Source organism: Alnus glutinosa, chromosome 2, assembly GCF_958979055.1.
Source record: "Alnus glutinosa chromosome 2, dhAlnGlut1.1, whole genome shotgun sequence".
NCBI lineage: Eukaryota > Viridiplantae > Streptophyta > Magnoliopsida > Fagales > Betulaceae > Alnus > Alnus glutinosa.
The window spans coordinates 24,431,124-24,459,118 of record NC_084887.1 but is presented as its reverse complement, the minus strand read 5'-3'; the positions used below and the strand labels follow the sequence as shown (position 1 = coordinate 24,459,118).

The 27,995-nt window shown below is 36.1% G+C and overlaps 2 protein-coding genes across 2 annotated transcripts; one reads left to right on the top strand and one right to left on the bottom strand.

Moving 5' to 3' along the window:
- The first annotated feature begins 17,810 nt into the window (after positions 1 to 17,810).
- Positions 17,811 to 21,484, top strand: LOC133861874 (LRR receptor-like serine/threonine-protein kinase GSO2). The gene is made up of 4 exons (XM_062297693.1): positions 17,811 to 18,472; positions 19,236 to 19,496; positions 19,612 to 20,484; positions 20,771 to 21,484. Exons 1-4 carry the CDS (start codon positions 18,049 to 18,051, stop codon positions 21,250 to 21,252), a joined length of 2,040 nt encoding a protein of 679 aa, XP_062153677.1. The 5' UTR covers positions 17,811 to 18,048; the 3' UTR covers positions 21,253 to 21,484.
- A 5,111-nt stretch (positions 21,485 to 26,595) lies between these two features.
- LOC133861612 (uncharacterized) lies at positions 26,596 to 27,745 on the bottom strand. The gene is made up of 2 exons (XM_062297400.1): positions 27,657 to 27,745; positions 26,596 to 27,551 (listed from the first exon to the last, which is right to left on the bottom strand). The coding sequence occupies exons 1-2, from the start codon at positions 27,711 to 27,713 to the stop codon at positions 26,952 to 26,954; spliced, it is 657 nt and encodes a 218-aa protein (XP_062153384.1). The 5' UTR covers positions 27,714 to 27,745; the 3' UTR covers positions 26,596 to 26,951.
- Positions 27,746 to 27,995: the final 250 nt, after the last annotated feature.

Below are 27,995 nucleotides of genomic sequence, written 5' to 3'. Positions count from 1 at the left end.
CGGCTCTGGCGCTCCTCGTCGGAGATCTGCGTTGGTCTGCTGGATCCGAGTGAAAGAGAGAGAGAGTCGGAGAGAGAGAGAGGGAGACTGACTGGAGATCGGCGGTGCTCGTGGTCCGCTCTGGCACTCCTCGTCGGACCAGGTCGGAGATCGAGATCCGCGGTGCTCGTGGGCGATGCTCTGTGCTGGGTTCGAGAGAGAGAGCTGGGACGGGACGGCCGGTCTGTGCTGGGTTCGAGAGTGAGAGCTGGGACGGCCGGTCTGGGCAACGTCGGAGATCCGGTGGCGGTCTGTGGGAGAGCTGGGAGTCGATCTGGGCGCCGATCGGTGGGCCGGTGAGCCCGAAAAAATTTATTAAGGGATTTTTTTTTTCATTAAAAAAAAAAAAAAAATTCTTGACCCCCCTAAGCCAAAATCCTAGCTCCGCCACTGAGGGGCGGTGCGACCACCCCTTACTTCTTTTGTAGTTGGTCAACCAGCCATTGGGGTGGTCGGCAAGCCAGTAATTTGAGTTTTTCTTTTTTCTTTTTAAAAAAAATAAAAAATAATTAATTTTTTTTTTTTTTTTTTTTCTAAAAAATGTAGTATATTTCTTTAAGAATAGTTATTCATCTCATTTTTTAGATAAATAAGTATTCTTCTTCGTAAGAAAATAGTGAGAATAACTATTCTAATGGTCTATTCCGCAAACCAAACGATGCCTACGTGTAGTTTAATGTCAAATCAAATAGGTTCATTGACTTACGACACAACCTTTCTGACCCATTTAGTTAACGGGCTCGTGTTGGACACAATCCGACCTGAACCGGTATGACATGTTTGACCCGACCTTGATTTTTTTGTTCTCCCAAAATTCAATCATTTCAAAATTTGTGTGTGCACTAACAAAAGCTAGTATGAGAGAGAGAGAGAGAATCTCAAAAAAATATAGTACTTAAATGAAAGGTCATACCAATGCCAAATCCAACATGCTAAACATGAATTCATGCAGCAACTAATCGAAATGACAACCAAATATAAGACACTGCATGATTCGTGGAAGCATTTCACAACCATTTCACTGCTAAAAATCCCATTACAGTGCCCACATCAATTTCTTTTTAGTGCTGTAATCTCATTTGTTGACTCCAACCATTGCTACTGAGTACTATGTGACCTTTTTTTGCATCTCATCTTTGTCTTGCACATGTGATCTGCCGATGAGTCTAGTGTTGACCAACCACTTTTGGAAATGCATATGGTATTCCAAAAGTTTATACAAAGAAGCCATTGACTTAACCAGATCTTTTAGTCTACCATAATATTTCTACATAGAAAAAAGCCATCCGCATATATGCCAATGTTTAAGAATATTAACAGAATTAGTTCTAGATGAGGCTAAAATGTCACTAAAATTGATATTCGTTGTTAGAATATATTCTTTTAGCTCATTTCATTTCATTTGTGTGAATTCTATATCAAAAGATAAGAGGAATTAATGTTATTATAATATAGTCAAAAAATAATACAAGTTAATGAATAAATTAAATATACAAATAACTAATTTTGCCTTAATTTACATATAACCAATCTCTAGTGCAAACTAGTGCCTTAATAATATCAGGCTTGAATGAAGTCATATATTGATCAATAACACGTCCACTAACACTGAAAGTGGATTATGAAGCAACAGTAGAAACACGAATACTCAAAATATCATAAGCCATAATAGCTACTTTAGAATGACGAAATTCATTTCATTTCCAAAATGAAAGAATGCCAAATTTTGCATTCTTATCCACCCTAGGCTCATCTAAATAAAGTTCTAATTGACTATTTTATGAACTAACATCCTCCCCAACAAATGTATCATATTCCTACATGAAAAAATAGAGATTATAAACACAATTTTATTAAGTGGTTAAGAGTATATATGCTAACAATATCACATAAATCTCTAAATAAACATATAATTTACCTTTATCATTCCGATAGGCTCTATGAGATGTTATTGGGGATCATCATGTCTTTCAACAGCTATGATGTTTGAAGTTCTAAAAGAATAACCACCATATTCTATAAAAATAGAGAATAATTTATAACTTCATAAAGCTTCGTATAATATAAAGCTTGAAACAATGATCCAAGACAATTGTTATGGCTAACACTACACTAAATTTTAATCAATATTTCTAAAATTGAGAGAGCATTTGAGGTGCCATTAATCTCTTATACTCATCTTCCCTTTAATTTTGTTGCTTCAATGTCACATAAATTAAGGAAACCATGAGAAAGTATAAGTTGGTTATGAGATACTTAGTACCAGATAATTCACAGATAACATGGTAAAAATAAGTTAAGAAACTTTTGATATCATCCACATTTTTTCCACTAAAATGCAGTAAGACAATGCTTAAAGTTTGAATCAGTCATTTCTAAATAACTAAAAGCACATCGATAATAAATAATACTCCCAAGCATAAGAAATGTGGAATTTCATCTGATTGAAACATATTGTCTCAGCCCCTTTTTACTATCCAATGATATTTAATTCATTGCCAGAAGAAATCTTTGTTTGTTCAATTGTAATCTCCTAACATACTTCACACTATCGCGAATTTTTTTTAGAGCACTATCGATTTCTTTCAAACCATTTTGTATTATCAAATTAAGAATATTAGCACAACAACAAAGACGAAAGAATTTACATCCACAAAGAATGGCTTTCTTAATGTTCAATTGATGATTTAATAATTTAACAGAAAGATCTTTGGAATAAAATGTGGTGGGGGCATGAATGAAAATTTGAACACCCTTTTTTGCAAGATTCAATTTTTGTCAACAAAATGTACTGTGAGGCACATATACCTATCAATTATCAAAGAAGTCCACAAACAAGATGTTAAACAAATCTTCCTTAACAAACATTCAACATGGATTTAACCATTTATTTCTCACTTAAAAAATTTATCTTAATCAAATCAGCATTAGCAATGTTTCTACAGATAACTGGTACATCACTATGCAAGTATTACGTCTTTTCTTTTACACCATCTTACACAACATATCGAAAAGGTAAGCTATGCCTAATAACCGAAGCAATCAACAATTTTATAAATCTTTTAGGACAAAATTTAGAGACACTTATTGGCCCATATCCTTAATTTCCATATATGAGTATCTGTCCAACATCATGAATGTCTCTCATTGGGTAAGTTTGTATGTGCCCCGCTTTAGATTTATAGTTCCATATGCATTTGGAGCAAAGTATGTAGTACCACATAACTTGCATTTTGCCCATAACTTGTCGTCATTTTGACTGGTATTAAGAAGGGGATCAAAATAGTTCCAAACTTTTGAGGTATTCCTACATTTTTGGACATTCATTTTATCACTCCCCAAACAAATAGAAACATCTTCTTTTGTATTTATTTCACCCGAATCATCATCGAAATTCTCTTTCAACAAAATCTTTCACATGTACTTCGTTACTCATTTACACACATCATCGTTTGTAACTTAGTTCGTCATTCCATATTAGTACATAAAATCCAACTCATAAAGGCATATTGAAAGGCCAATAATCCTACATGATTCCTGTTTGGACACAATAGATGAGTTGCTCAAAATAGTTGTTAAGCTTTGTGTGAACTCAAAGGACTTGAAGTGAAACCTAAAAATATTCCAAATTCAACACAAAATCCAGAGACTTTGTGTTGAATTCAGCACAAATTCTAAGATATATGAGAAAATGCAAGCCCCATGTAACAGATTTCATCTTCAAAGAGTTGGTCCGAAAGCCCAAAAGTACAAGTGGTAGCAACCAAGACTCGCAAAAATGTCCCAAATTAAAGTTAAAAAAATCCAAAGGAAACCCGATAGATATCTCTACATGAGAGAAAGTACCGTTGGAGGTTATTAAGTTAGCTTTATAAATTGACTCTTGAAAATGGGAAGGAAGATCTATGAGAGAATAAGGAATTTGACTATCTTCAATAAATATGCTCTATATCATCTTGGTATTCATCTCTCGACACAAAATTTGATATCCCCAACATTTCTCAAATAAAATCCCTAAAGCCATTTTCTGACCCATTTTCGTCTTAAAACATTGAAAAGCCTGCCCATGTCACAAGACTCACAACGTAAGCTTGTTTTCTTTTCTTTTCTTTTCATTTTTTTTTTTTTTTTTTTTTTTAACCACAACAAACAACAAGAACAGCATAAGCTTAAAGACTACTAGGACAGTCTCTGAAGAAAAACCCTACGATCCCACGGTTGATCCAGGTTTGTCCATACGATTGCGCTAAGGCCCAACAAAGCCCATAAAGAAAGCAAACCACAAGGCTCCCAAGTATACTCGACGCACCCGCATTGGGCTTCAAGCCCGTATGACCCACCTCCGGGAGATCCAATATCCAAAAAAAAAAAAACGTTTTTAAGACTATCACAACCATCTGCTTCTGGTAAAATAAAGAAAAGAAAAGAAGTCATCACAACCCTACAATATATGGAAGCCAATGCCATCAAAGAATGAAGACATAACGAAATATGATAGGTTGGTGCATTTTAATATTAATTACGTTTAATAATTAATTAATTTTTTTAAAATAAATTATGATTACGATCAAAATATTGATGGACGGTTGGTAAATGAAAATGGTAGAAAAATATTTCTTCTTCGTCAAGTTCATCAAGCAAATCAGTTATCTGAAAATATCTCCTAACTGGATTTGATAATAGTCTAGCTAGAGATGCTAGACAGTGGACCGCGCCCATGTGACGTACGTGTGGAGGGACCATCAAAAAGATAATCTTAGGCACCAAATTTTATGCTACTATATGGACCTAACTTATTTGAATTTTTCGAATGAAAATGAAATTTGATCAGCATTTTCAGCTTTCTTTGCCTACCAACAATATTTTCCTTTGTCTTCTTCTTTTTGTAATCTGGTTTTTGTCCTGAGCATCTTCCTTTGTCTTCTCAGTTACTGTTGACTCCATTCGGTTGAATGTGGAGGTCCAACAAAAAGATGCCCAAGGAACATGGCGCCGGCAAAGGACTCCCTAGAGCCTAAAGCTAGGCCTTTGTCTTAAAAGATGACTGTGGTCCAAGAATTGTCAGGAATTTTCTGTAAACAGATAGTAATGAAATTCAATAAATTGTTATATGATTGGGATAACATGATAGTAAAAATTAGTTATTAATTTTTTTTTTTTTTTTTTTTTACAAAGACTCATCCGTGGAGAACAGAAAAGCCCCTCTCTCACTTTCCCGTTATTATTCCTTGCGCTCTCTTCTTTGGTTGAAGAATAATAGAAGATCCGGATCCATAAGATTACGTTCCTTTGATGAATTAATCTCCATGCATGTTTTGCAAACAATAGGGTATGCCTAATGATGTCTGATGTTTCAGTTTTATAGAGCTAACAGATGTGTAGGAGGTTCTAAAACATTTTCCAAAAAAGGTAATTTAGGTATTTGAAAAGCATTGCCATGATTTTCAACTTTATGCTCCACAAGTTCCTTTTGCCAACTTTCTATTTGATAAAATGCCGCAGCCACTCACCTTTTCCGTCTTCTCTTAAAAGAGATGCTCGATCTCCAGTTTGATGTCGACCCTGAGGCCTGAGCATCCCAAAAGTGCCACAACTCTTTAACTACATTTCTTCCTCTCTCTTTTTTTTTATCTTTTTTCTTTTTGTTTTTTATTCGTAATGCCCAAATAAAAAGGCCAAAATGTTAGGGTATGTTTGGATAATGATTTGTATTTTTATTATTTTTTAAAACCGTGTTTGGGTTGTTTTATAGAATTCAAATTATAGTCAGATTTTATCTCACTTTTTTTTTTAATTTTTGTTTCAATTTTAAATATAGTACAAAATAGTAAAATATAATACAAAAAAAATCGTACACCCAAACGAGTCTTTTGAAATTTTTCATGTTTGGTAAAAAGTTGCAATACCAGTTTCACTTTTTTAACATTAAAAACATTTATTAGACAAAACTTATCTAAACAAGTTTTCAAATAGAACCCCTAATGGCTACTACGTACTAACACTCTTTTCAAAATAAAAAAACCCAAAATACTTTTTAGAAAACTTCTCCCAACTCCATATAATAGAATTTTGAAAATACATGCTCAATTTGCCCAAACAGGCATAATAAAAACAAGTGGGAACTGCTTTAATTTGTTACTAATAAAAAAATAAAAACAATCAATAATTTTTTTATTTGAAAAAAAAAAAAAAAAAGGGCTGAACTCCCCTCGTGGAGGCCTCCCCTTCTTTGGAGGTGAGTCTCATTCCCACCTCCAATCTCTACTCTCATTGCCTTTTACGGGAAAGAGTGGAACTCCAAAGCCTTGCCACCGGCCTTTGTAGTAGTGAAGATGTAAACTTCTAAAGACTTTTACGAAAACTGCTACTAGTATTTTTAAATTATGAAAAATTCCATCCAAATTACGAGGATGGATTGAGAAGGACTCGCCCACCTCCGTGACTACCCGTGCAAGATTGACATTTTTTGCAAGCTACTTCTGCGAGGGTCACAGTGGCTCACTCCATAATCCCACCACTATTTATGAAGGGAATTGTTTTTGCTATTTCTTCTTTTTTATTTTCAATTTATGGAATATATTGATTTGATAAAGATGTACATACATGACAATGTTTTATATGTTTAGCCTGATTTTTTTTTTTTTTTTTTATAGATACTAATTTTTTTACTTTTTGAAACACAAAATAATTTTGATAAACATGAGCGGATGGAAAAAAAGATGCTAATTTTTAGTCGGCATGGCTAAAGTTGACATGTGCTGCACCAAAGAATAAAGTCTTTATGGAAAAAAGAGAGAAAAAAATAAAAAATAAAAAATCCTCTTTATGTTATATATATCTAAGAGACCTTGAGTAAAAAGAAAACATAAAAGAAAGAAAGAATGTGTGAAAAAGTGACGAAAGTCGTTTTACAAGAAACAGATTCCTTTGCCACTCGGCAAAGAAATTGGAAGGAAACCAAAAAGTTTCAAAAAGTTCTGAGGAGGAGAACAAACTGGTATGGCACTTCAAAAGTGATAATTTATTTAAAAAGAAGGGAACAAGCGATTTAAGCCACTAGGCTGCCCTAAAAGTTATGCACAACACGACACCGACACTACTGGTCTAGGTCTAGGCAGGGTATGGGAACTAAGTAGGCTGTACACCACCCTTACGCGTGGAGAACAGTTGCCTCTCCCACCCGCAACAGCTCACGGGCGGACGGTTATTTCTATATAAGAGCATCTTCGTCAAACTCTTTAAATTTTTTTTCAAATTTAACCTAAATAATTTAGTTTTTGATTTTATCTCTCACTTTTGAAACACTTCTTACATCAAACTATCTAAACATTTCTCTATTTTAGTTATAAATTGTTTTTTATTAATTTGAACACCAACCAATTTAACTGTATAAACATCAAATTTTCCAAACAAAAATACTCTCACCACAGTCGGCTACCCACGTAATCAAAAACTTCAAATTAAGTTGCAGGATTTTCTACCAATTTTCATCCCACTCTCTTAAATCAAATCCCAAAGCACAACAATCACAAAAAAAAAAAATTATTTTTCTACCAATTTGAAGGCAACCCAGATCGAACGACTTTCAGAGGGATGAGGAGCTCGGATTTTCTACCAATTTCAGAGGGACGAGGAGCTAGAAACCCGGATCCGACGACGAGGAGCTCGGATTTTCTACCAATTTTAGTGGGACGAGGAGCTAGAAACCTAGCTCAGCTTTCAACGCAGATCCGACGAGGAGGACGATCCGGTGGTCGGATCCGGGCGCCGCTGCCTCGCGGTGGATTCTGGCGCCGGTCTCTCTCTGGATGCACGACACGCCGATGCCGTTGTTGCTGAGGAAGCCGTGGATGCCGAGGGTTCCGTCAGTGCGAGCCAGGTGTGGAAAACAAAATCTTGGGCTTGGGCGTGAAGAAAGGGAGGAAGGCCAGAGGGAGATGACAGTGAAGAAGGGAAGAAGGCGCGAGAATGAGATAAAACAATAAAAAAAAGAATAGCGTATAGATTTTGAGCGTTAAATTTGGTGATAGAATCTGACAAGATCCATTTTGGTGAAAGAATGATGAGTTTGATGCAGGAGAGATTTTGAGAAGTTTAAGCAAAATTTGGTGAAAAGTTTGAACTACCGAGCTCAATGAGGATGCAGGGGTGGGCAAATTATCCGCCTACCGCCTACCGACCGCTTACCGAACCGAACCGACATCGATCGCCTACCGACTAATTTCGGTTTGGTAGTCGGTATAAAATTTTATTCCGAAAGCCGGATCGGCAGCCGAACCGAACCGCCTTTTAAGCGGCAACCGAACCGAACCGCCTTTTAAGCGGTAACCGAATCGAACCGAATTCTATTCCGACCGATTAACCGAACCGACATAAAACGAAACGACGTCGTTTTAGTAAGAACGAAACGTATGATCATTTTTTTTTCCTTTAAAAAAATCAAAACGATGTCGTTTCATTACCCATTTTAACCGAATGTTAACCAATTTAACCGACTTAACCGACCGCCTATTAACCGCCTTACCGATTTAACCGACCGCCTATTAACCGCTTTACCGACTAAACCGACCGCCTATTAACCGCTTAACCGACTTAACCGACCGCCTATTAACCGCTTAACCGACTTAACCGAAATAAATTTACCAACTACATTCCGACAAAAGTCGGTTAACCGACCGAATTAACCGACTTAACCGCTTACCGAACCGACGCCCACCCCTAGATGCTCTAACAATCTAAAAAATTTATTGAGAAATAAAAGTGGATTTTGTTTGAAGTTCACTTTGGATTCTTTCCTTATTTTCATTTCTCTAAAAAAAAAAAAAATTAACTTCAAAACATTCTTATGGTGCGTTTGAGATTACGATTTCATAGAAAAAAAAAAGTGTGATTTTAAACCAAATCGTAAAAAATAAACCGTTTGAAAAATGCGTTTTTAAAAAATTGCGATTTGAAAACGCAGAAAAGTGCTTATTCAAATCGCAGGCAATATGGTACTTTTTTGAAAACACAGTATTTTAAAAGGCTAACCTGCGATTTTAAAGGTCAAACTGCGATTTTGCCAAACGCTTAATTGCGTTTTTAAAAATTATTTTTTTAAATTGCACATGTTAAAATCGTTATTTTTAAATCACACTTTTTGAAATTGCAAACCCAAACGGACCCTTAATTTTTCATTTTTTATATCACATCAACACTTTTTTATTACTTTTTAAATAAAAACTCACTATAATACAATTTTTTTTTTACTTTATCATATAAATTATTTTAACTTTATATCATATCAATCCTATTTTTCAATCATTCAAAAAATAAAAATTCCTAAAGTGAGCGAAAGGGTAAGAAATTTTCAAACGAGGCGTAATTTAAATAAAGAAAGTTTTTCGAACTAACAACATAGTCAAAGTTTATCAAACTAACAAAATACTCTTAAAAGAGAATGAGGGAAAGACACCGACTCATTGACATCGGATAGAGTTGAATGTGATTTGCAAACAGAGTTTTTTTTTTCTTCTTCTTCTTTTATCAAACCCTAATTAATTCACCGAAACAGTAGAGGAAGAAAAAGGTTTTAGGGTTTAGGTCATAGTCGCCAACTCTCACCGAAAACCACTTCTTTGACTAGCTTGAGAATTGCTTTTCGGTCTAACCAAGTTGAATCGGAGAAGCACCCTTTTCGGTCTAGCCCGACTTGTGAAAATGTGAAATGGTAGGGCGCAAGGCAAGGGAAACGACTTCTAGAAAAAATCATTTTCTTATGGTAACGAATTTGTTTAGCTTGCTTTGATAATGAATTTGTCGGAGGACAGATATTATCATTCCCGGCTACTCATATTTTTTCGCTATTCATATGCACATGAAAGAGAAGACATTATTGGTATCATAGCAACCGGCCCGCAAAACAATCTTAGCAAGCAGTGAGCTATTGAACCGAGATCCAAACGTGCCTAAAAAGAAGCACAGTGCAGTAAAATAGGTTGAAACAAACCTTCTTTTTCGGTGAATGTGATAATTGCATATATTAATCAAAGGAGGGCTGAAGCTAATTATGGGGATTTCCAATCAATTTTTTGTATTACAAATTTGTTGGTCGATTGTGGAGCCCTAGAAATTCCAGGCCTAAAAAGACATCGAGGAGGAATCTACTGTATTGGGGAGAGAGAGAGGTCCATAGAAAGTTAAACATAAAAGACAGGTTACGATATTGAAGTACTTGGACTTGGTAACCTATTTAACATATCTACGTTGGGACAGAGGTTGTTATGTTGCTTTCACTATATATATATATATATATATAAAAGAAAAAAGCTACATGCGACATTTTTCCTCTTTTTTTGGGCCGGTTATTTACAAATTTTTCCAGTTATTTATTAAAAGTGCAGGGTAACAGTGGATTGTATATATATATATATATACACGGATCCGGCTTAAACTACCGCATGGTGCTGTAGTTCCACAAAATGGTACTGTTTTTCATATAAAAAAATTTATAAATTTTTTAATAAATTTAAAAATTATAAAAATAATAATAATTAAAAATAAAAAATATTAAAAAAAATAGGGTGGTCGGCCATCCCATTATTGGCCAAGGGGGTGGCTTTCCCTTGGCCGATCTGGGGTGGACGAACCACCCCAGTCGGCTTTGGGGGCTGTTCGGCCACCCCCCAAAAAACAAAACAAAAAACAAAGTTAGGGGTTTGAAGAGTGGCCAGACCACCCCCAAAGGCGAGCCACCCCCAGATTGGCCGTATAAGGTGGTCGAAGCCACCCTCAGGCCCTTGGGGGTGGCCCAAAAGGCCAAAAAAAAAAAAAAAAAGGTTTGGGTTTTGGGGGGTGACTGGACCACCCCCAAGGGCCTGGGGGTAGGGTGGGCAATTCGGGTCAGGGGGTCGGGTTCGTGTTGACCTGCCTGACCCGATTACATATTCGGGTTCAACACGAACCCGACCCGATTATTAATCGGGTCGAGTTCTGGAACTCGAACACAACCCACTTGTCAACCGTGTTACTCGAACACGACTCGGGTAACACGGTATGACAATCGCCCGAAGAAGAAGAAAAGAGGTCAGAAGGATGAAAGTCGAAGGATCGTCCAGTCAAGAAAAGCAAAGCAAGCAATCCAGAGGCTGTGGAAGAGCTTTTTCTGTCTCTCTCTGAACAACACAATCCCGTTTCCATCACATTTCCAAATCATAGCTAAACCACACACAAATCTGTTGCCCATAACAAAATCACAATCCTCGCTCAACGCTCACTGTCTCTCTGTGGACAAACCCTAATTTCCAAAACCCTCAACCTCGAGCACGAGCGTGAAGCCCATCGCATCCAAGCCCTTGGAAGACTCGGCCCTGAAGGCTGCCGCCAAGCCCAGATCCAAGCCAGCCTCGTCGACTGAGAGATCGTCAGCGGCAACCAAGCGGCCGATTTCCAAGACCCATAGCAAGGATTCGTCCAAGCGGGCCAAGAAGAAGGCGCCGGAGCCGAGCGCAGACGGCGTCGTTTCGCCTGACGACACAAATGAGTCAACCGCCGGAGATGAGAAAAAGCTCTTCCAAAGGGCCAGTGTTGAGTGAAAATGAAAAGGAAATGAGTGAATTGTGAAAGTGAAAAGAAGAAAGGCCTGCTCAGTGCTCAGTGCTCAGTGCTCAGTTTCTAGTTTCTTGAAGTTTCTGTAATTTTTTATTTTATTTTTATTTTTTTAATATAACCGGGTGATAATCGTGTCATAATCGGGTTGACCCGATTATGACCCGAACCCGATTATGTTAAACACAAACTCTATTTTCTCATGTCGGGTTCGCGGGTCGTGTCAAAAATTGACAACCCTACCTGGAGGTGGTTTCGACCCTCCCCTACGGCCGATCTGGGGGTGGATGAGACACCCCCAAGGCCTTTGGGTGTGATCAGGCCACCTCCCAAAACTCAAACCTTTTTTTTGTTTTTAGTTTTTAGGCCTTTTGGGGGTGGCCGGACCACCCCCAAGGGCCTGAGGGTGGTTTTGACCACCCTATACGGCCGATTTGGAGGTGGCTCAAGGCCTTTGGGGGTGGTCCGGCCACCCCCCAGACACCTAATTTATTTATTTTTTTGGGCCTTTTTGGGGTGGCCGGACCACCCCCAAAGCTGACTAGGGTGGTTTGTTCACCCCAGATCGGCCAACACCGGCCATCCCTTTTTTAAAAAAATATTTTTGGTTTTTAATTATTATTATTTTTATAATTTTTAAATTTATTAAAAGCTTTGCAATTTTTTTTAAGTGGAAAACAATAACATTTTGTGGAAAACGGTACCGTTTTCCAATATAGCACCATGCGGTAGTTTTAAACTACTGCATGGAAGCCGGATCCTATATATACATATATAAATCCAAGCACATGTGAGATAGCTCACATAAAATATATATATATATCCGAGTAGGTGATCGGGTAGCCTATTGGGTGTTAGTTTGAGATAAAGTGTAATATTTCGATCCTATATTAAAAAGATTAGTAACCCGCACAGAGACTAAAGAATGTGTGGTTTATAAAATATGTTCATGGGTGTTAAATTTCACGTTGCTTGCTTAATTCCAATGAAGCTGAGCTTTATCAATAATTATAGAAAATCTCAAAATTGATTATTCATTTTAGGATGATAAAGTATATGTAACTAATGTTTTTTTATGTCTCCAAGAGATAGATCAATCGGCTAGATATCACACTTCATGAAGCGGAGGTCTCTAGTTCGAATCCCCCTTCCCCCTCTTGTAATGACACGTCAAAAAAAAAAAAAAAAAAACAAACAAACGTTTTTTCATGAGTTGTTACGCCAACAACCACTGTCGTGGGTCATTTTATTTTATTTTATTTTTTATGTTTATTTTTATGAATAATTGCATCATTTGTCCCTAGGGTTGGCATAAATTACGAATAACTCCATGTTGTACTATAATTACAAATCACTCTCTGAACTCGTTTTCCGTCTACCAATTAAACAAAGTCCGTCAGTAGATTAGAATACAAATGATATTTAGAGGTTGTCTCACTATTTATATGATGTGGCAAACTAACGGATTCTGTTAACTTTGTAGATAAAAAACAAGTTTATGGAGTGATTTGTAATTATAGTTTACCACAATGACCCTTCATGAACTTTTTGTATCACAATGAGTGATTCGTAATTTAGTCTAATCCCAGGGACCAGTTGTGCAATTATCCCTTATTTTTATTTTTGCATTTTTTTTTTCTAAATGTTTGATAAATGTATTTTTGTTATTTTGGTACAAATGAAGTATATTACAATATTTTTTTTGTTGTTGATAATTTAAAAAGTATATTAATGCAATCTTTAATTCAAAAGACATTACAAGTTGTATGCTAGGACATATAAGGCTGTATTTGAGTTGAATATTACATATTCAAGTTTTACTCATTTAATTTTATTTCGAACATGAGTCGAGCTCAAGCCTATTAAGAGCTGCTCAATTAACTTATTCATTTATTATATAAATGTAAATTATCATAAGTGTTTATCTTTTCATAAACCCATACTAATTATTAATTAATTATTGTTAAAATTTGATTATTTGAGTTACTTAAAAAAATTAACTAAAAACTTAAATAATTTAATCTCGAATTTATATATATTTGTGTGTGTGTATAAATTCATTATGTACATACATAAACATGCACGTACACACGCATACACACATATCCACACATACTCACAAATACATTCATTTACTCACAAATCTTTAAAACTAAACTCATTTAGAGCATCTCGAGCGATAGTTGTTATTTTAGCTATTCAAAACACTTTTTTTTTTTTTTTAATATATATATATATTAGCTTCTGGTTTTTCAAGACAAATTCTAATATATTATCTATCACACTCTCTATTTTCTTTAAATATTATTTTTTATTGTAAAAGTTGAGGGATAGAGAAAGGAGAAAGAGTGGAGAGAGGAGAGGGGAGAGGGGAGAAGAAAAAAAAAAAACTAAAAACTAAAATGTGATAAAGTCCATTAAACCTTACTCTTTCACAAAAGGTACATTCAGGGAAGAAGTTTGTTTAAAGCTTATAAAGTTTACAACCCAGGCATACATTGGCAATATAAGACTCTTAACATGCCCCCTCACATGTGGTACTATTGTCTAAACACGTATACAATGAGATGGAATGTCCAATATTGTCTAAGGCCCTAAAGCTCTGATACCATAATAAAATTCATTGAGCCTTACTCATCCTCAACAGGCACCTTCAGGGAAGATATTTACTCAAGGCTTATAAAACCCACAACCTAAATATACCTTGTCTCAATGGACTTTATCAAAATGTGCTACAATGAACTTTCATATTAACGGTAGTAAAATAGATGTAGATGCTTTATTTTAAAACATCTATTGGAGGAATGGTTTATAATAGTTATATTTAGTTATTATGAACCATATAAAAGGTTTGTTGGAGATGTTTTTATTACAAAATAAAATAAAAATTTATAAGAATTAAGTTATAGGTGTTTTATACAAGCTTATTTTAATTAATCAGAATTTATACGAGTGTGTCTCATTTAATAATTTAAACATATTATTATTGTATTCACAAATAATTTATTTATTATTCAAGCCAAAATCGAATGGAATCTAAGCTAGGCAAACGAACAGAATTCACGAACGGCCGAATAAAAACATAGGTACATAGACTATGTGTAATTTTCCATAATAAAAACATATAGGCCTACTTACAAAACAAAAAAAATAAAATAAAAATAAACATGTAGGCCTGATTTCAAGTTTCCCTCTGTACCCTTTGCCCATAGCCTTAAAAATATCTTATTAATCCCCATTATTTTTATATTTTTTCCATTAACGTATACTGGTGTTAGGTGTACAACAATTCGATTAAAATTTTTTCAAAAAAAAAAAAAAAAACAATTCAATTAAATATATACTTCAATTGCTAAAATCCAAAGGCGAGAAAAGAAAAGAAAAGAAAAAGAAAAAGAAATGAATAGGGTCAAAAGTACTAGGACAGCCTAGACAGGACAGTAGGCAGGGGGCAGTTCCCTAGAGGGTCTGACAAGTACAATAAGAGAGGGAGAGCATAGAAGAGAAGCAACCAGTACAACTGTTTCCCAATTACCTCCATTTTTATCAGATTTGAATTTCTCCTATTTTTTAATCTTATTTTATTTCCACCCAATCAGTTACCCAGGTACAGTGACTTACTGTAAAGTACATTCATGTGATTTTTCCCTTTTTTTGAATTCAAACGGCTGGGCGATGCCACAGAATCTGTGCCCACGCGCCTGATTGTACAGTTGAGTAACTGACTGCACTTTATTAACCACGTGGCAGACGTAGTGGGTTCGGGTTCAGTATGCATGGACTGATGGACCCAATTGGTACCGCTTCTTTCTGACATTAATTTCGACGTTTTTACGGCGAATAGCTATAATTATTATTATTATTATTTTTTTTTTGGTGATAGTGCACTACAAAGTAGGTATAACTCGTATTTTGCTTTTAATAAAAATATATATACATAGGTAGGAAATAATATTAAAAAAAAATTAATTTTTGTTTTTTTTGGGGTCTTTACTTTTAAAGAGGAATTCTGGAACATTGGTTAAAGAGCCTGTAATATTTTTTTTATTTTTTATTTTTGTCAAATTTTAAAGTAAAACCAAATATAGAGAACCCACTATAAATGCTTCAAAAAGATTGAGTTTGAACTTGAAACTAGGAAATTCAAAAATTGTTCAAGAGAAAGGCCAGTGCGCACTATAAAGGAGGAAGGGAATGCCGGTAATAGGTATGAGAAATCCTTCCAAAAAATGACCCTAAACATTTTTCTCATTGTATTCCTATCAGCATTCTCTATTCCCTATTCTCTTTAACTTAAGCATCATAGGTTTCTTCCGCCGGCACATTTGACAAATCTCTCTACTTACTAAACTCTTTGTTGGAGGCTTAGCAACATGATCACTATATCATCAATTAAAATTTAAAAATTCCACTATTTAATTGTCATAAAGGATATTCATCTTAATTGACATAAGACTTCCTTTGTTAAACCAATGAGTTGTATGGGAAACATGGATTAGTTTAGATAAAAGTAAAGAACGAAAATAATGAAATAAGCATAACCAGATGTTGATACAATTGATCGCATCGTCATAATCCAACTAAAGATACCTGCAAATACAGATAAAAAAAGACACAGGTAACTCACAGAGAAATACCAGCGGGAGACACTTCAATGCCTATATCAGTGAAATGATTTATGCAAGAGGTAAAAGATTAAAAGGGAATATGTGAATAATGTGTGTACCTCATATTTAGGCTCTCTTATCCCCTATATAGGATTGCTCAAAATAAGGGCGACTATGCTAGATTTTGAAGATATCGAAGGTCACAGGTCTAATTTAGAAGGTGGAGGATTATAGCAGAAATCTCTCCATACTAGTTCCCCGTACTGACCCTTCCCTTATTAGGCTAATATTTCCATCTAGGATACCCAATCAAGAATAAGCAAGTTTGTTAAAGGGGAATTACACTTTTTTGTATGTGGTCGGCTGTGTACTCTGTCGGTTAGGGTACCATCGATTAGTAAGGTTATGTGAGGGGTGACTCCTTCATCATAGGCCTATTGTCCTTGGGTCCTTGCCAAGGAGTATGGGGCATGCACAGACCATGTGGCACTGGGAGGCCCTCAATACCTAAGGGTCGGTCGGTTGACCCTTGAAAGGGTAGTTAGTCGGTCAAGCCTCCTTACTTGATGATTCGATGAGTTTAAAACTTAGATAACGCTTGGCTCATCCGATCGACAAGCAAGGGCCTCCTTGATGGGCCCAAAGGCAAGCATGCCTTATTCGACCCCATGGGCCCTCAATGGAACCTTGATGGGTTTGTGATATTTCACACCACTACACAAGGCGTAGCTACATTGTAGCTTTTCGCGCGCGCAGGGGGTGGGGGTGAGCCTCCTCAAGCCATTGTGTTTTTCCTAATTATTTTTAAATATTATTATAATTATATGAAAATTTAAATTTTACCCTTTATTTTTTTTTTTTCAATTCTGCCTACAAATTATAAATGTTAAATTCGTCCTTTGCTCAAACTAGTATTTACACATTTGTATCACCCTCCAAGCTATTTCAATGTTTGATAAACACCCTCCTCTCCTACCTATTTTTTTCCTTTCACTTATCCTTAAAAAAAGAAAAGTTAACATCGAAACATTTTAATTTTTTATCAATTTTTATATCATATCGTTATTTTTTATTATTATTCAAATAATAAAACTCACTACAAAACAATTTTTTTTTCACTTTTTTATTAAAAAAAAAAAAACTTTCTTTTTACTTAATACCACATTAATCACATTTTATTCTTATTATAAAAAAAAAAATCCAAAAGATTACGAAACAAGGCCATTATATGTGTTTTTTTTTTTTTGGTTTCATCCCGACAACTCAAAAACTTTGTCTACCTTAAAAAAAAAGAAAAAAACTGTTTACCAGAAGGAATGTAATTAATTAAGAGTAATTATGTAAAAGCTGTTAAGTCGTAAGCACTCAATCCCAGACCACCATCCCATCACCTGGACAGTCGACGACTCGACAATAAAATAAACTAACATGCAACTGAGCCACTACCAATCCTCATACTCTTTCAGAAAAGTCAGTTAATCTTACGGCTAACTCTTAAACCATCCAATTCATATGTACCTCTCCTCTCCTCTTCTTTTTTTTTTTTTTTTAAATTGTTTTTTTTCTAGCCCAGGGTTACCAGGTATCTGGAACCTCACCGCTATACTCTACTCTCCACTTCTCTGCTTCATATTTGTCTCTTCCTGGTCGTGTTCTCTCGTGGCTCTCGTCCCAAGCTACGAACAAGTAGAGAGAGAGAGAGAGAGAGAGAGAGAAACAAGGAGAAAAACCAGTATCCAAAACAAGCATCAGAGAGAGAGAGAGAGAGAGATAAAAAGATTTGAGATTCTTCTGTTACTTCCAGCCAAAACCAAAAATGGGTTTCACTGCATTTCTGTTCTCTCTCCTGTTTCTGCTCACAAGTCCAGCATGGGTGTGGGCAAACCCAGAGCTTAGAGCGCTGATGGACGTGAAAGCAGCTTTGGACCCACGGAGGCAGTACCTCTCTTCATGGACTATCAATGGCGACCCATGTGACGGTTCTTTCGAAGGCGTGGCTTGCAATGAGAGACGTCAGGTGGCCAACATCTCGTTGCAGGGAAAGGGGCTCTCAGGCAGGCTCTCTCCCGCCATCTCTGGTCTCAGGCACTTGACGGGCCTCTACTTGCATTATAACTCTCTAAGCGGACAGATACCCAGAGAAATAGCAAATTTGATTCAGCTGAGTGATTTGTATCTGAATGTCAATAATCTCTCTGGAGAGATACCTCCTCAGATCGGAAACATGGCTGGTTTGCAAGGTTAATGCTAGGCTTCTCACTTATGTATTTCTGTATTAATTTTTTTATTTTCTTATCATGGTCGAATATTTGCACCAAAAAAATGAACTTCTATGGTTTTTAGTAGTCTTCACTTTTCCTTATGGCATATGTGGGTTTTGATTTCTCTTACAAAAGTTGGCGGATATTTTGCTTGACTACTTGTTGGATTTCGTGGAAAGATTTGAACTTGGTCTTGTGAATTTCTTGTGTTTCATTCGGTCACTCTGTTCTGATGTAGATTTTTCTTTTTCCTTCTAGTCTCTGTTGTCTCCAAATATTCGAACTGAGTTTTGATAGACAGGAAGGAAAAAAAAGAAGCGTAAATCTTGCTGTTGGATGCTGAAAAAATGTTTAAATGAGTACATAAATAAATATACATTATTATTCTTCCAAAAAAAAATATATATATACAATATGTCTAATACAACCACGTAGCTTAATTAGTGTAGGAACATCTAAAAAAGGCTAAAACATCATGAAGAGACTCGAACATCTATTTTGTTTCTTTTTTTTTTTTTTTTCCCGTACTTTTCTACTAGGAATTTATGGGAGGGTTAGCACATTTTGGTAGCTTCTGAATGAATGAAGTGGCTTCTGTTTTTTTCAATGATTTCTTTGCTTCTGCTACTAGCTGTTGTGGGTTTTCTCTAAAATGCTTCGAACTTGGTCGCAATTTATTTATAGATTTTGCAGTAAAAGTGATTTCAAACTTTGCTTATCTTGGCTTTTATTTGCTCTACAGTATTGCAACTTTGTTATAACCAGTTGACCGGAAGCATACCTACACAGCTGGGTTCACTGCAGAAGCTTAGTGTTATTGCTCTGCAGTCTAACCAATTAACTGGAGCAATCCCTGCAAGTTTAGGGGATTTAGAAATGTTATCGCGGCTAGATTTGAGCTTCAATCACCTCTTTGGTTCAGTTCCCTCAAAGTTGGCCTACGCCCCTTTGCTAGAAGTTGTAGACCTTCGAAACAATACTCTCTCAGGCAGTGTACCTGCCGGTAAAGTTTGCCATTACAACTCACGTTACTTTTTCTTTTGGCTTTTGTATGTCTGTTTTGATTTGTTGGGAAAGAGACCACAATTTGATCTGGTTTTCACTGTGTTTATATGCAGCTTTGAAGAGACTGAATGAAGGATTCTTATATGAAAACAACCTGGGTTTATGTGGTGTTGGGTTTTTATCTTTGAAAGCTTGCAATGCTTCGAGTCATCTCAATCCAGGTCGCCCTGAACCGTTTGGACCGGGTGCAACCAATCAGCCAACAAGAGACATACCAGAGACAGCAGATGTGCAGTTACCTTGCAATCAAACTCGGTGCTCAAACTTGTCAAAATCCTCGCGGGCTTCTGTTGCTGTTGGTGTAGTTGTGGTAACAATTGCATTATCAGCTATAGGAATTCTGACCTTCGCTCACTATCGCCGCCGGAAACAGAAGCTGGCTACGGCATTTGATGTATCTGCTAGTCGACTTAGTACTGATCAGGCCAGGGGGGTTTACAGGAAGAATGGCTCTCCTCTCATCAGCCTTGAGTACTCCAGTGGGTGGGATCCTTTAGCTGACGGGGGGAATTTCAGTGGGTTTGAGCAAGAAGTCTTCCAGAGCTTCAGGTTCAATTTGGAAGAGGTGGAGTCAGCTACTCAGTACTTTTCTGAGGTGAATTTGTTGGGTAAGAGTAACTTCTCTGCAACTTACAGAGGAATTTTAAGAGACGGGTCTGTTGTTGCTATTAAGAGCATCAGCAAAAGTAGCTGCAAGTCGGAGGAAGCTGAGTTTTTGAAGGGATTATACATTTTGGCCTCATACAGGCATGAGAATTTGGTGAGGTTGAGAGGATTTTGTTGTTCAAGGGGCCGTGGTGAGTGCTTCCTCATCTATGATTTTATTCCTAATGGGAATTTGCTGCACTATCTTGACACAAAGGATGGTGATAACCATGTCCTTGAATGGTCGACTAGAGTTTCTGTTGTGAAGGGCATTGCCAAAGGTCAGCTTTTTACTCTGGTTTTGTTGTTTCACTTTCTCCTTTTGGGTTAAAATGAAGGTTTGATGATTTGAATAGATCGAAGGTCCTATTTTGTTATTCACATCACTTTTGAGGCAGAACAATATCCTACAAATTTTTTTTATTCACAAATCATTTTCAGCTTTTCCATAGTTGTTGGAAATGTTCATATTCATTAGTGAGCTAGTAACTTATATCCTGGTATGAATTCTCGAAAGTTATTTTTTTTCATTTGTTTGTACTGAGCTTTGTTCTTTCTCCTAAGCAGGTATAGCATACTTACATAGTTACAAGGTGAACAAACCTGCTTTTGTTCACCAAAACATTTCAGCTGAGAAGGTGCTCATGGACCAGCGATTCAACCCGTTTCTCTCAGATTCTGGCCTGCACAAGCTTCTCACTGATGACGTCGTCTTCTCAGCGCTCAAGGCGAGTGCTGCAATGGGCTATCTAGCTCCTGAGTACACCAGTACCGGTAAATTCACAGAGAAAAGTGATGTATATGCATTTGGGGTGCTTGTTTTCCAAGTCCTCTCAGGAAAGCGGAAAGTCACTAGCTCGATGCGTCTAGGTGCGGAGTCGTGCAGAGTTGAAGATTTCATTGATCCAAATCTTCATGGTAGGTTCTTTGAATATGAAGCAACTAAGCTTGCAAGAATCGCTTTGCTTTGCACGCACGAGTCTCCGATTGAGAGGCCATCCATGGAAGCTGTTGTTCAAGAATTGGGTAACTGTAGCAGTTGTCTCTGATTTCGGCAACTTGCTTGAAGTTTCAAATGGTAGGGTTAGAGACGAATTGCTAACTGCTCACTGATGATGAAACTAGGTCCATGGAAATGTAGTGTCCTTTGCTGAGGACTCTTAAGCGTTGTTGTGGATTTGATTGAACCTTGATTCCTTCTGGCCTGTAGAAGGGCTTGTTTTAGGGGGCATTTTGTTTTGTAGTCACTTGTATTTATATGGAATGCATATTGTTGGTGAAGTTCCCTCTATTAACAATGCTTTTGGACATATGATTTGAATTTTATTCCTAGTTATGATTGGCGGAAAATGTAATGCTATTTAGTAGATTATTATACGACTGTTATATAATTTGATGATGTTGTAATGAAAATCAGTCTTTGGACAGTGATTGATTTTTATTGTCACGTTATTCTAGTCGTATAGTAATCTACTAAATATCGTTACTCTGACTAAAATAGATCAAAATTGGTTAGTTTCTGCCCATTTGATTACGGGGTTGGGTCTCTCCCTCTGTTTTTTTGTTTTTTCTTTTGATCGGAGGTTGTCACAAATTGGGTTTATACTATTTTAGTATGTGAAGTATTCGTTTTCATGTCCTACATTCAATGATAAATGTATAAAGCTAGAAGTATATAAAACACATCGAAACCTAAATATAGTGATATATTCAAAATCAGCATTCTCCAATTCAGGATTGCAGTGGAAAATACTAAGAAGTCAGATCTGAGGTTTTAGTTTGTAAATTTTTTTAAACAATGCTCAAAGTTACAGTTGATTATGGTAAAAAGGTTTTTAGTTTAAACTAAAAGAACATTAAAAATAAAGAAAGACTACTTTCTTGATAGGCCGGTTGTGATTGTGATGGAAACCGGAAAGTAAAGCTTTTATCTTCAGAAAGTGCTTTTGAAAAAAAACTTGTTTTCTAGTCTGGTTTGATTTTTTTTTAGAGAAAAACATCGAAGAAGTACTTTTTGAGTTGTTTACCAAACATGTCCATTTTTTATTTGCGCAATTTACTATGTTTTTTAAAAAATACCTTTTAAGTTCTTTAACACAATACCAAATAAGTTCTGATTGTATTTAGGGAGTTTGAAAAAAAGATTGAAAAGTGTTTTTTTTTTTTTTTTTTTTTAATTTTAATAAATATTTTGAACAATTATATTGTATTTTGGATGGTTTGTTAACGGTAAAGAAAACAGAAAAACAGAAGATAGAAAGCAAAATGTTTAACAAAAAGAGCCTATGTATGGATTATGGTAGTATTCCTGCAGAAATTTCTTTGACTTGCGGCTATATTAAAGAACATTATTATTATTTTTATTATTATTTTTTTCTAATTAAATATTGAACATGATGTCTCGAAATAGTTAAAAAAGCTATTGACTTTATTATTGTCTTTGACTCTTTGGCATCGAAAACTACCACGATATTTATTAAATTTTCATTGCATGGAAGATTGAAGCCGTTCAGATTTTAGAAATTGCTGTAAATTCTTTGATAATGTCAAAGAAATAAACTTACAGTGATGATCTATTAACCAACATATTTAGGAGATAGTAACCACATCACGTGGTTTCAATCCAAACATTTAATTTATTTTTTGAAAAAAAGTTTGAGATAATATATAGTTTTTCCTACAATTTCGTTATAAACTGATATAAAAAAAAAAAAACTGAAAAAAAATAAATATTGTGTGATTCACAAATCACTGACTAATAAAATAATAAGTTAAATTTTTTATTTAATCATTTTACTAATTATCACGAGTGAAAGATTTTTTGTTATTGAGGTTTGAACTTATATAAATAAATACTACATAAATATAATTTTTTCCATGTGCATGCGCACACGTATTTATTTGACTTTTAATAAGTAATGAAATGTACATAAAAATAGAAAAATCTTAAATTTAATTTTATACAAATTAATTAGTCATAAATTATAAATTGATTTGACGTAGAGTGTAAGAAAAGAAATCGTTACGTAAAAAACAAGAAGGATTAAAAGCAGGAAGATAGCTAACTTTACATGCAGTAAAGACCGTACTCCAACGGACACTTACTAATATTGTCATATGTTATATTCATGTCAGACTTGTGTGGTTGACCTTATGATAAAGGACACAATTTGAACTTCTTAAGAGCATGTTGGCCCAGTAAATGCAATTTTGCAATTAAAATTTTACTAATGTTTTTTTTTTGTTTCGGCGTAAAATGACTTTGATATTTTTTGATGTTTGTTAAGAGCGAAAATAATAGTCAACCGAAAAATAATTTTTGTTTGACCAAAAATATTAGTGAAAAGCATAAATTATTTTCCGAAAACGTTAGACGTATTCAACTCCTTTTAAACGATACAATCGACCTTCACGTTTAAGCAGTCAGCCATCACCGAAATTCGCCAACATTCGGTCAATGTTGCTGGAATTCGACGACGAAATCCGGCTAAACCCAAATTTCGGCGACCAAATTGGTTGTATTTCGGCCAAAACGGCTGAATTCCGGACGGCTGGCCGGATCTAGCCAGAACATCCTGGCCAGAACGGCCGGTTGGCTGGACGGATCTGGCCAGAAAAATCCCGGCCAGAATGGCCGGATCCCTATCGATTGGCCGGGATCTGGCCAGAATGGCTGGATTTTGGCTTGCTGGCCAGATTCCAGCGGTTCTGGCCAGATCCTGGCCAGTCAGTCAGAGTTCGGCCGTTCTGTGCAGGATTCTGACAGTTTTGGCCGGAATCCGATCACTTTTACCGGAATATGGCCACTTTCGCCGAAATCCGACCAGCCCAGATTCCGACAAAACTGTTCGGGTTCCAGCCTTTATCTCGGATTCTGGCTATAGTTGTCGGAATCTAGTAAAAGTGGCTAAAATCCTGTTGATTAGTGACGGAATCTCGTAATCAGTAATTTTTATATTATTTTACATTAATATTTATATGTTTTGAATAAAAATTGATTTTTATAGGTTAATATGATTGAATAAAAATATAAAAAATATTTATGATTTTTCGTACGCGCCAAGCACTGAAAAATGCTTTTGGCGAAAAATATTTTTCAGAAAAATGACTTTTTTAAAACCATTTTACATTAAAACAAACGAAACATAAATGTAAAAATTAAAAGATTATAGGCTTCGAACTCCTTCCCCAAATTCGGTAAAAAAGAAATTTAACCATAGAGTTCTTGAACATTGCTTTCAATATGATTTAGCCTGTAGATGATTCTAAACTTTCCTTCCTCGGTTGAAATGTTGAATCCTGCCTTTTAGAAAAAGGGATAATTGTACCGTTGGTCCATGTAGTATGTTATAATTATTTTTTACTCCTTATGGTTTAAAAAGTTCACGGGAAGTCCTTATACTATGCAATAATTACAAATCGATCCCTAGCGTCAAATTCTGTTAAATTTTTTAATAAATTCCGTCAAATGCTACGTCAGCGCCATGTGTCGCTAATAAGATGGCGACACGTGTCCATCTTAATAAAAAATATAAATTTATTAAAAAATAAATAAATAAACTTATTTTTTTAAAATAAATTAAAATTTTCAAAAAAAAAAGCAGCAAGGGTTGGCCTCCAGGGGTGGCACGTCCCCCGGCCACTGCGGGTGGCCGTGGGCCACCCATGCCACCCCTAGGGGTGGCGCGTGGCCACCCCCATGCAACTGGGGGTGGCTGCGCGCCACCACCGGCCACTAGGGGTGGCCGCGTGCCACCCCTTGCTTCCCGTTTTTTTTTTTTTTTTTTTTTTTTGGAACGAGTTTGCATGAGACCAAATCTAGGCTGGACGTCTCAAGGTTAAGAATTTTTCTTGTATTTGCTGCTATTACATTTGGATCGGTGGACTCATGTGTATCTCACACACGACTCACTGATTTAATAGGAATTTTAAAATGTGGAAGAATAGAAGAAGAACCATGGAAGGATATATAACATTTCTCTATTTATTAATCAGGTGTAAGAAGGGAATTAGAATATATATTAAAAGAAATGAAAAAATCTATAGTTAGACCCGGTAATTTTTTGATATGACTTGCAAACCCGCTATTAAAGAAGAAATCTACAATTAGGACTAACAATTGTTGACAAATCCACGAACATGATATGAATTTAATACGAAATTAGCGGAGTAAAAATTGAATGATCTGACTCATTTAATTAAATGAATCATGTTAACGTTGACTTATATAATCTTATATGCATTTTTGGACACAACCCGATGCCGACCTCCTATTTACAACAATGTATTATTTTTATTATTATTTTAAAGACAAAACCGGCCCATGTTAGTTTTAGGCAGCAGCCCGGCAAAGAGGTACTAATTGTAGTTAGAGTACTGCAAAACAACGTGGCCCTATCGGGTACAGGTTGTTCACACAAGGCTATAATGCAATTAGGCTAACATTCATCATTAGCTGTCACAATTAAGCTCCAACATTTGTGTTCATGGACTGCCCGCCATGTCTAACAATGGCCGGCCACGTTAATTGTAGACTTTTAGCTTCAAATGTTGCAGATCAATTAGTATTAGTAACATAATTAAACATGGGTTATATTCTAATCATCATTTCACTCAAAAAAGTTTTGCAGAGAGGGTGCATAACCACATTGGTACCTTTTTTTTTCCGCCATAAAAGAAAATGCAAATTTCTCATATCCATCGGACTGTTGAAGCAAATTTTTAGACCGTTAGACCGGTGATAGAGCTATAGGAAATCGGAAAGCTTTAGTAAGGCATTTGAGAGAGAGACCTCAAACCTAGATGGAGAGAGAGAGAGAGAGAGAGAGAGAGAGAGAGAGAGAGAGAGACCCCTTCTTATAGGAGGCTCCATAGAAATGATTCCTTATATGCTTGTCATGTGACGGGTTTAAAGAGGTCGGATTCTTTTTTAATGTTGTGAGATTTTTTAGAGGGCAGGTGGTAAATTAGAGTAATATTATATACTTAATTTCCATCCTATCACATCCCACGTAGATGTGACAATGCCCATTAGTTTAGGGTTGATGGTTATTGTCAAATTAATCCAGTAAGATAATAAATAAGTATTTAGAATTACTCAATAAATTATATCTATAGCCGGGAGGTTTTAGAAAAAATACTGCGTAAATTATACCCCATTGCCATTGGAGCCATATGCAAGTTTGAGGATGTGGTCTCATTCAAAAGAACTTTGAAAAAAAAAAAAAAAATTATAATGTGACTTTGAGTTTCATATTATATCAATCTCTCAAGATTTTTCTTGAAAGATAATTCTTCACAAATCTCTCCTACCTTAAATGGCTTGTAGTTGATGCATGCACAATAGAAAAATTGTGATGAAGACCTAACCCTTAAATTTGATGGAAGAGGAATATCGATGCATTACTCAAAACAACACTAGCATAAAAGAGGATTACATGTATATAATATGCTATTTACATTTGGGACCTGGAAATTTTTAAAAAAGAAGCTCCTAATTAAAGCGTAATAATAGAACTAAAATACCTTTTGCTCCAAAAGCTTAGATGTGAAAACAGGATAGAGATCTCTAACAATTTTATTGTTCAGATTGTTAGTAATTTGGACAGTAAATATGAGAGAGTCTCTATAAGCCTATTTGTCTCAACAAGTTTCGGTCGGCCCACCGGCGTATCGCTGAAAATCCGAATCAGAACGGGGCAAAGAGGCTTCTCCTATACCAACCATAGGTAGCAAAAAAAATTGAAGCTTAAGCTTCAATCTGCTTTCCTTGCGGAAATCTGACTCTGAAGACATGCTCTTCACCGGTGAACTTATCCACCTTGACAACCCAGCGACTCTTCCCAGTTCCACAGCCGACGCCAATTTTGGCATTCCGAGCAATTCTGGTCACGAGCAACCCTTCTCCGATCGGCAGCAACTGAGTTCTTGCCCCACTACACCACCAAGACCCCTGGGAGAATGCATTGTACCCGACAACAACCACGCCGCTATGCTTCCTCACCACTTGCACGGCCTTAAAAATTCCTTCGTGGTTCTCAAGATTACAGTCAATAAGCACGAAATCCGCTTCCCTGTATTGGGTTAATACCAGCTTTTGAGCTTCCCCTGTAACAAATTCAACGTTGAATGCATCGACAGCGCCGAGAACTTCCTGGGAAAGACGCAGTTCTTCAAGCCCGCGAAGGATGCAAACTACACGGCCGCCGGTTTGGTAAGCCGCGGCGGCTAAGGCTAGCGTTGTGGAGTCCGCAGCACCGGCACATGCCATGACGATTAATTGCGCATTGCTGCCGGCGGCCAGAGCTGAAATAAACTCAGCTACGTCTGGTTCTTTCGCCTTTTGCCCCTACATGCATTAAGATCATCAAGATCCAAGTAATTAGAATTAAGAGTTGAAAGCAAACGTGAAATGGGAATCTAAAATCCATGTAAAATAAAGGGAAACACTCACCATTTTCAAAGTCTTGAGGTAGGCTTTTGTGGCATTCTCGGCAGACCAGCAAGCCATATTTTTCTTTCCTTTTGATAGCTTTTGAAGATTTGAATTGATGGGTGCTTTGGCCTGGTGTGCTGGACTTTATATAGAGGAGAGCAATGGAGGGAGGTTGGTCAAATTACTTTGGTCGGGTCAAAATTATAAATTACTGGAATTCTGATTTTTTTTTTTTTTTTTTAAATTATTTTTCTTTTTATACAATACATTATATTTTGAGTTTGAATGATTTGTTGAACCTGATTCAATCGATGCTTTTGGCTGGGTTGAGATCTTTTACACTCTAGTAATGTTAGA

Excerpts from the sequence above, each read along its gene's own strand:
- LOC133861874 (XM_062297693.1), top strand. The coding sequence starts at position 18,049 with ATGGGTTTCACTGCATTTCTGTTCTCTCTCCTGTTTCTGCTCACAAGT. Across the intron at positions 18,473-19,235 it reads AAACATGGCTGGTTTGCAAG|TATTGCAACTTTGTTATAAC; the intron begins GTTAATGCTAGG and ends TTTGCTCTACAG. Across the intron at positions 20,485-20,770 it reads TGTGAAGGGCATTGCCAAAG|GTATAGCATACTTACATAGT; the intron begins GTCAGCTTTTTA and ends TCTCCTAAGCAG.
- LOC133861612 (XM_062297400.1), bottom strand. The coding sequence starts at position 27,713 with ATGGCTTGCTGGTCTGCCGAGAATGCCACAAAAGCCTACCTCAAGACT. Across the intron at positions 27,552-27,656 it reads ACCTCAAGACTTTGAAAATG|GGGCAAAAGGCGAAAGAACC; the intron begins GTGAGTGTTTCC and ends TAATGCATGTAG.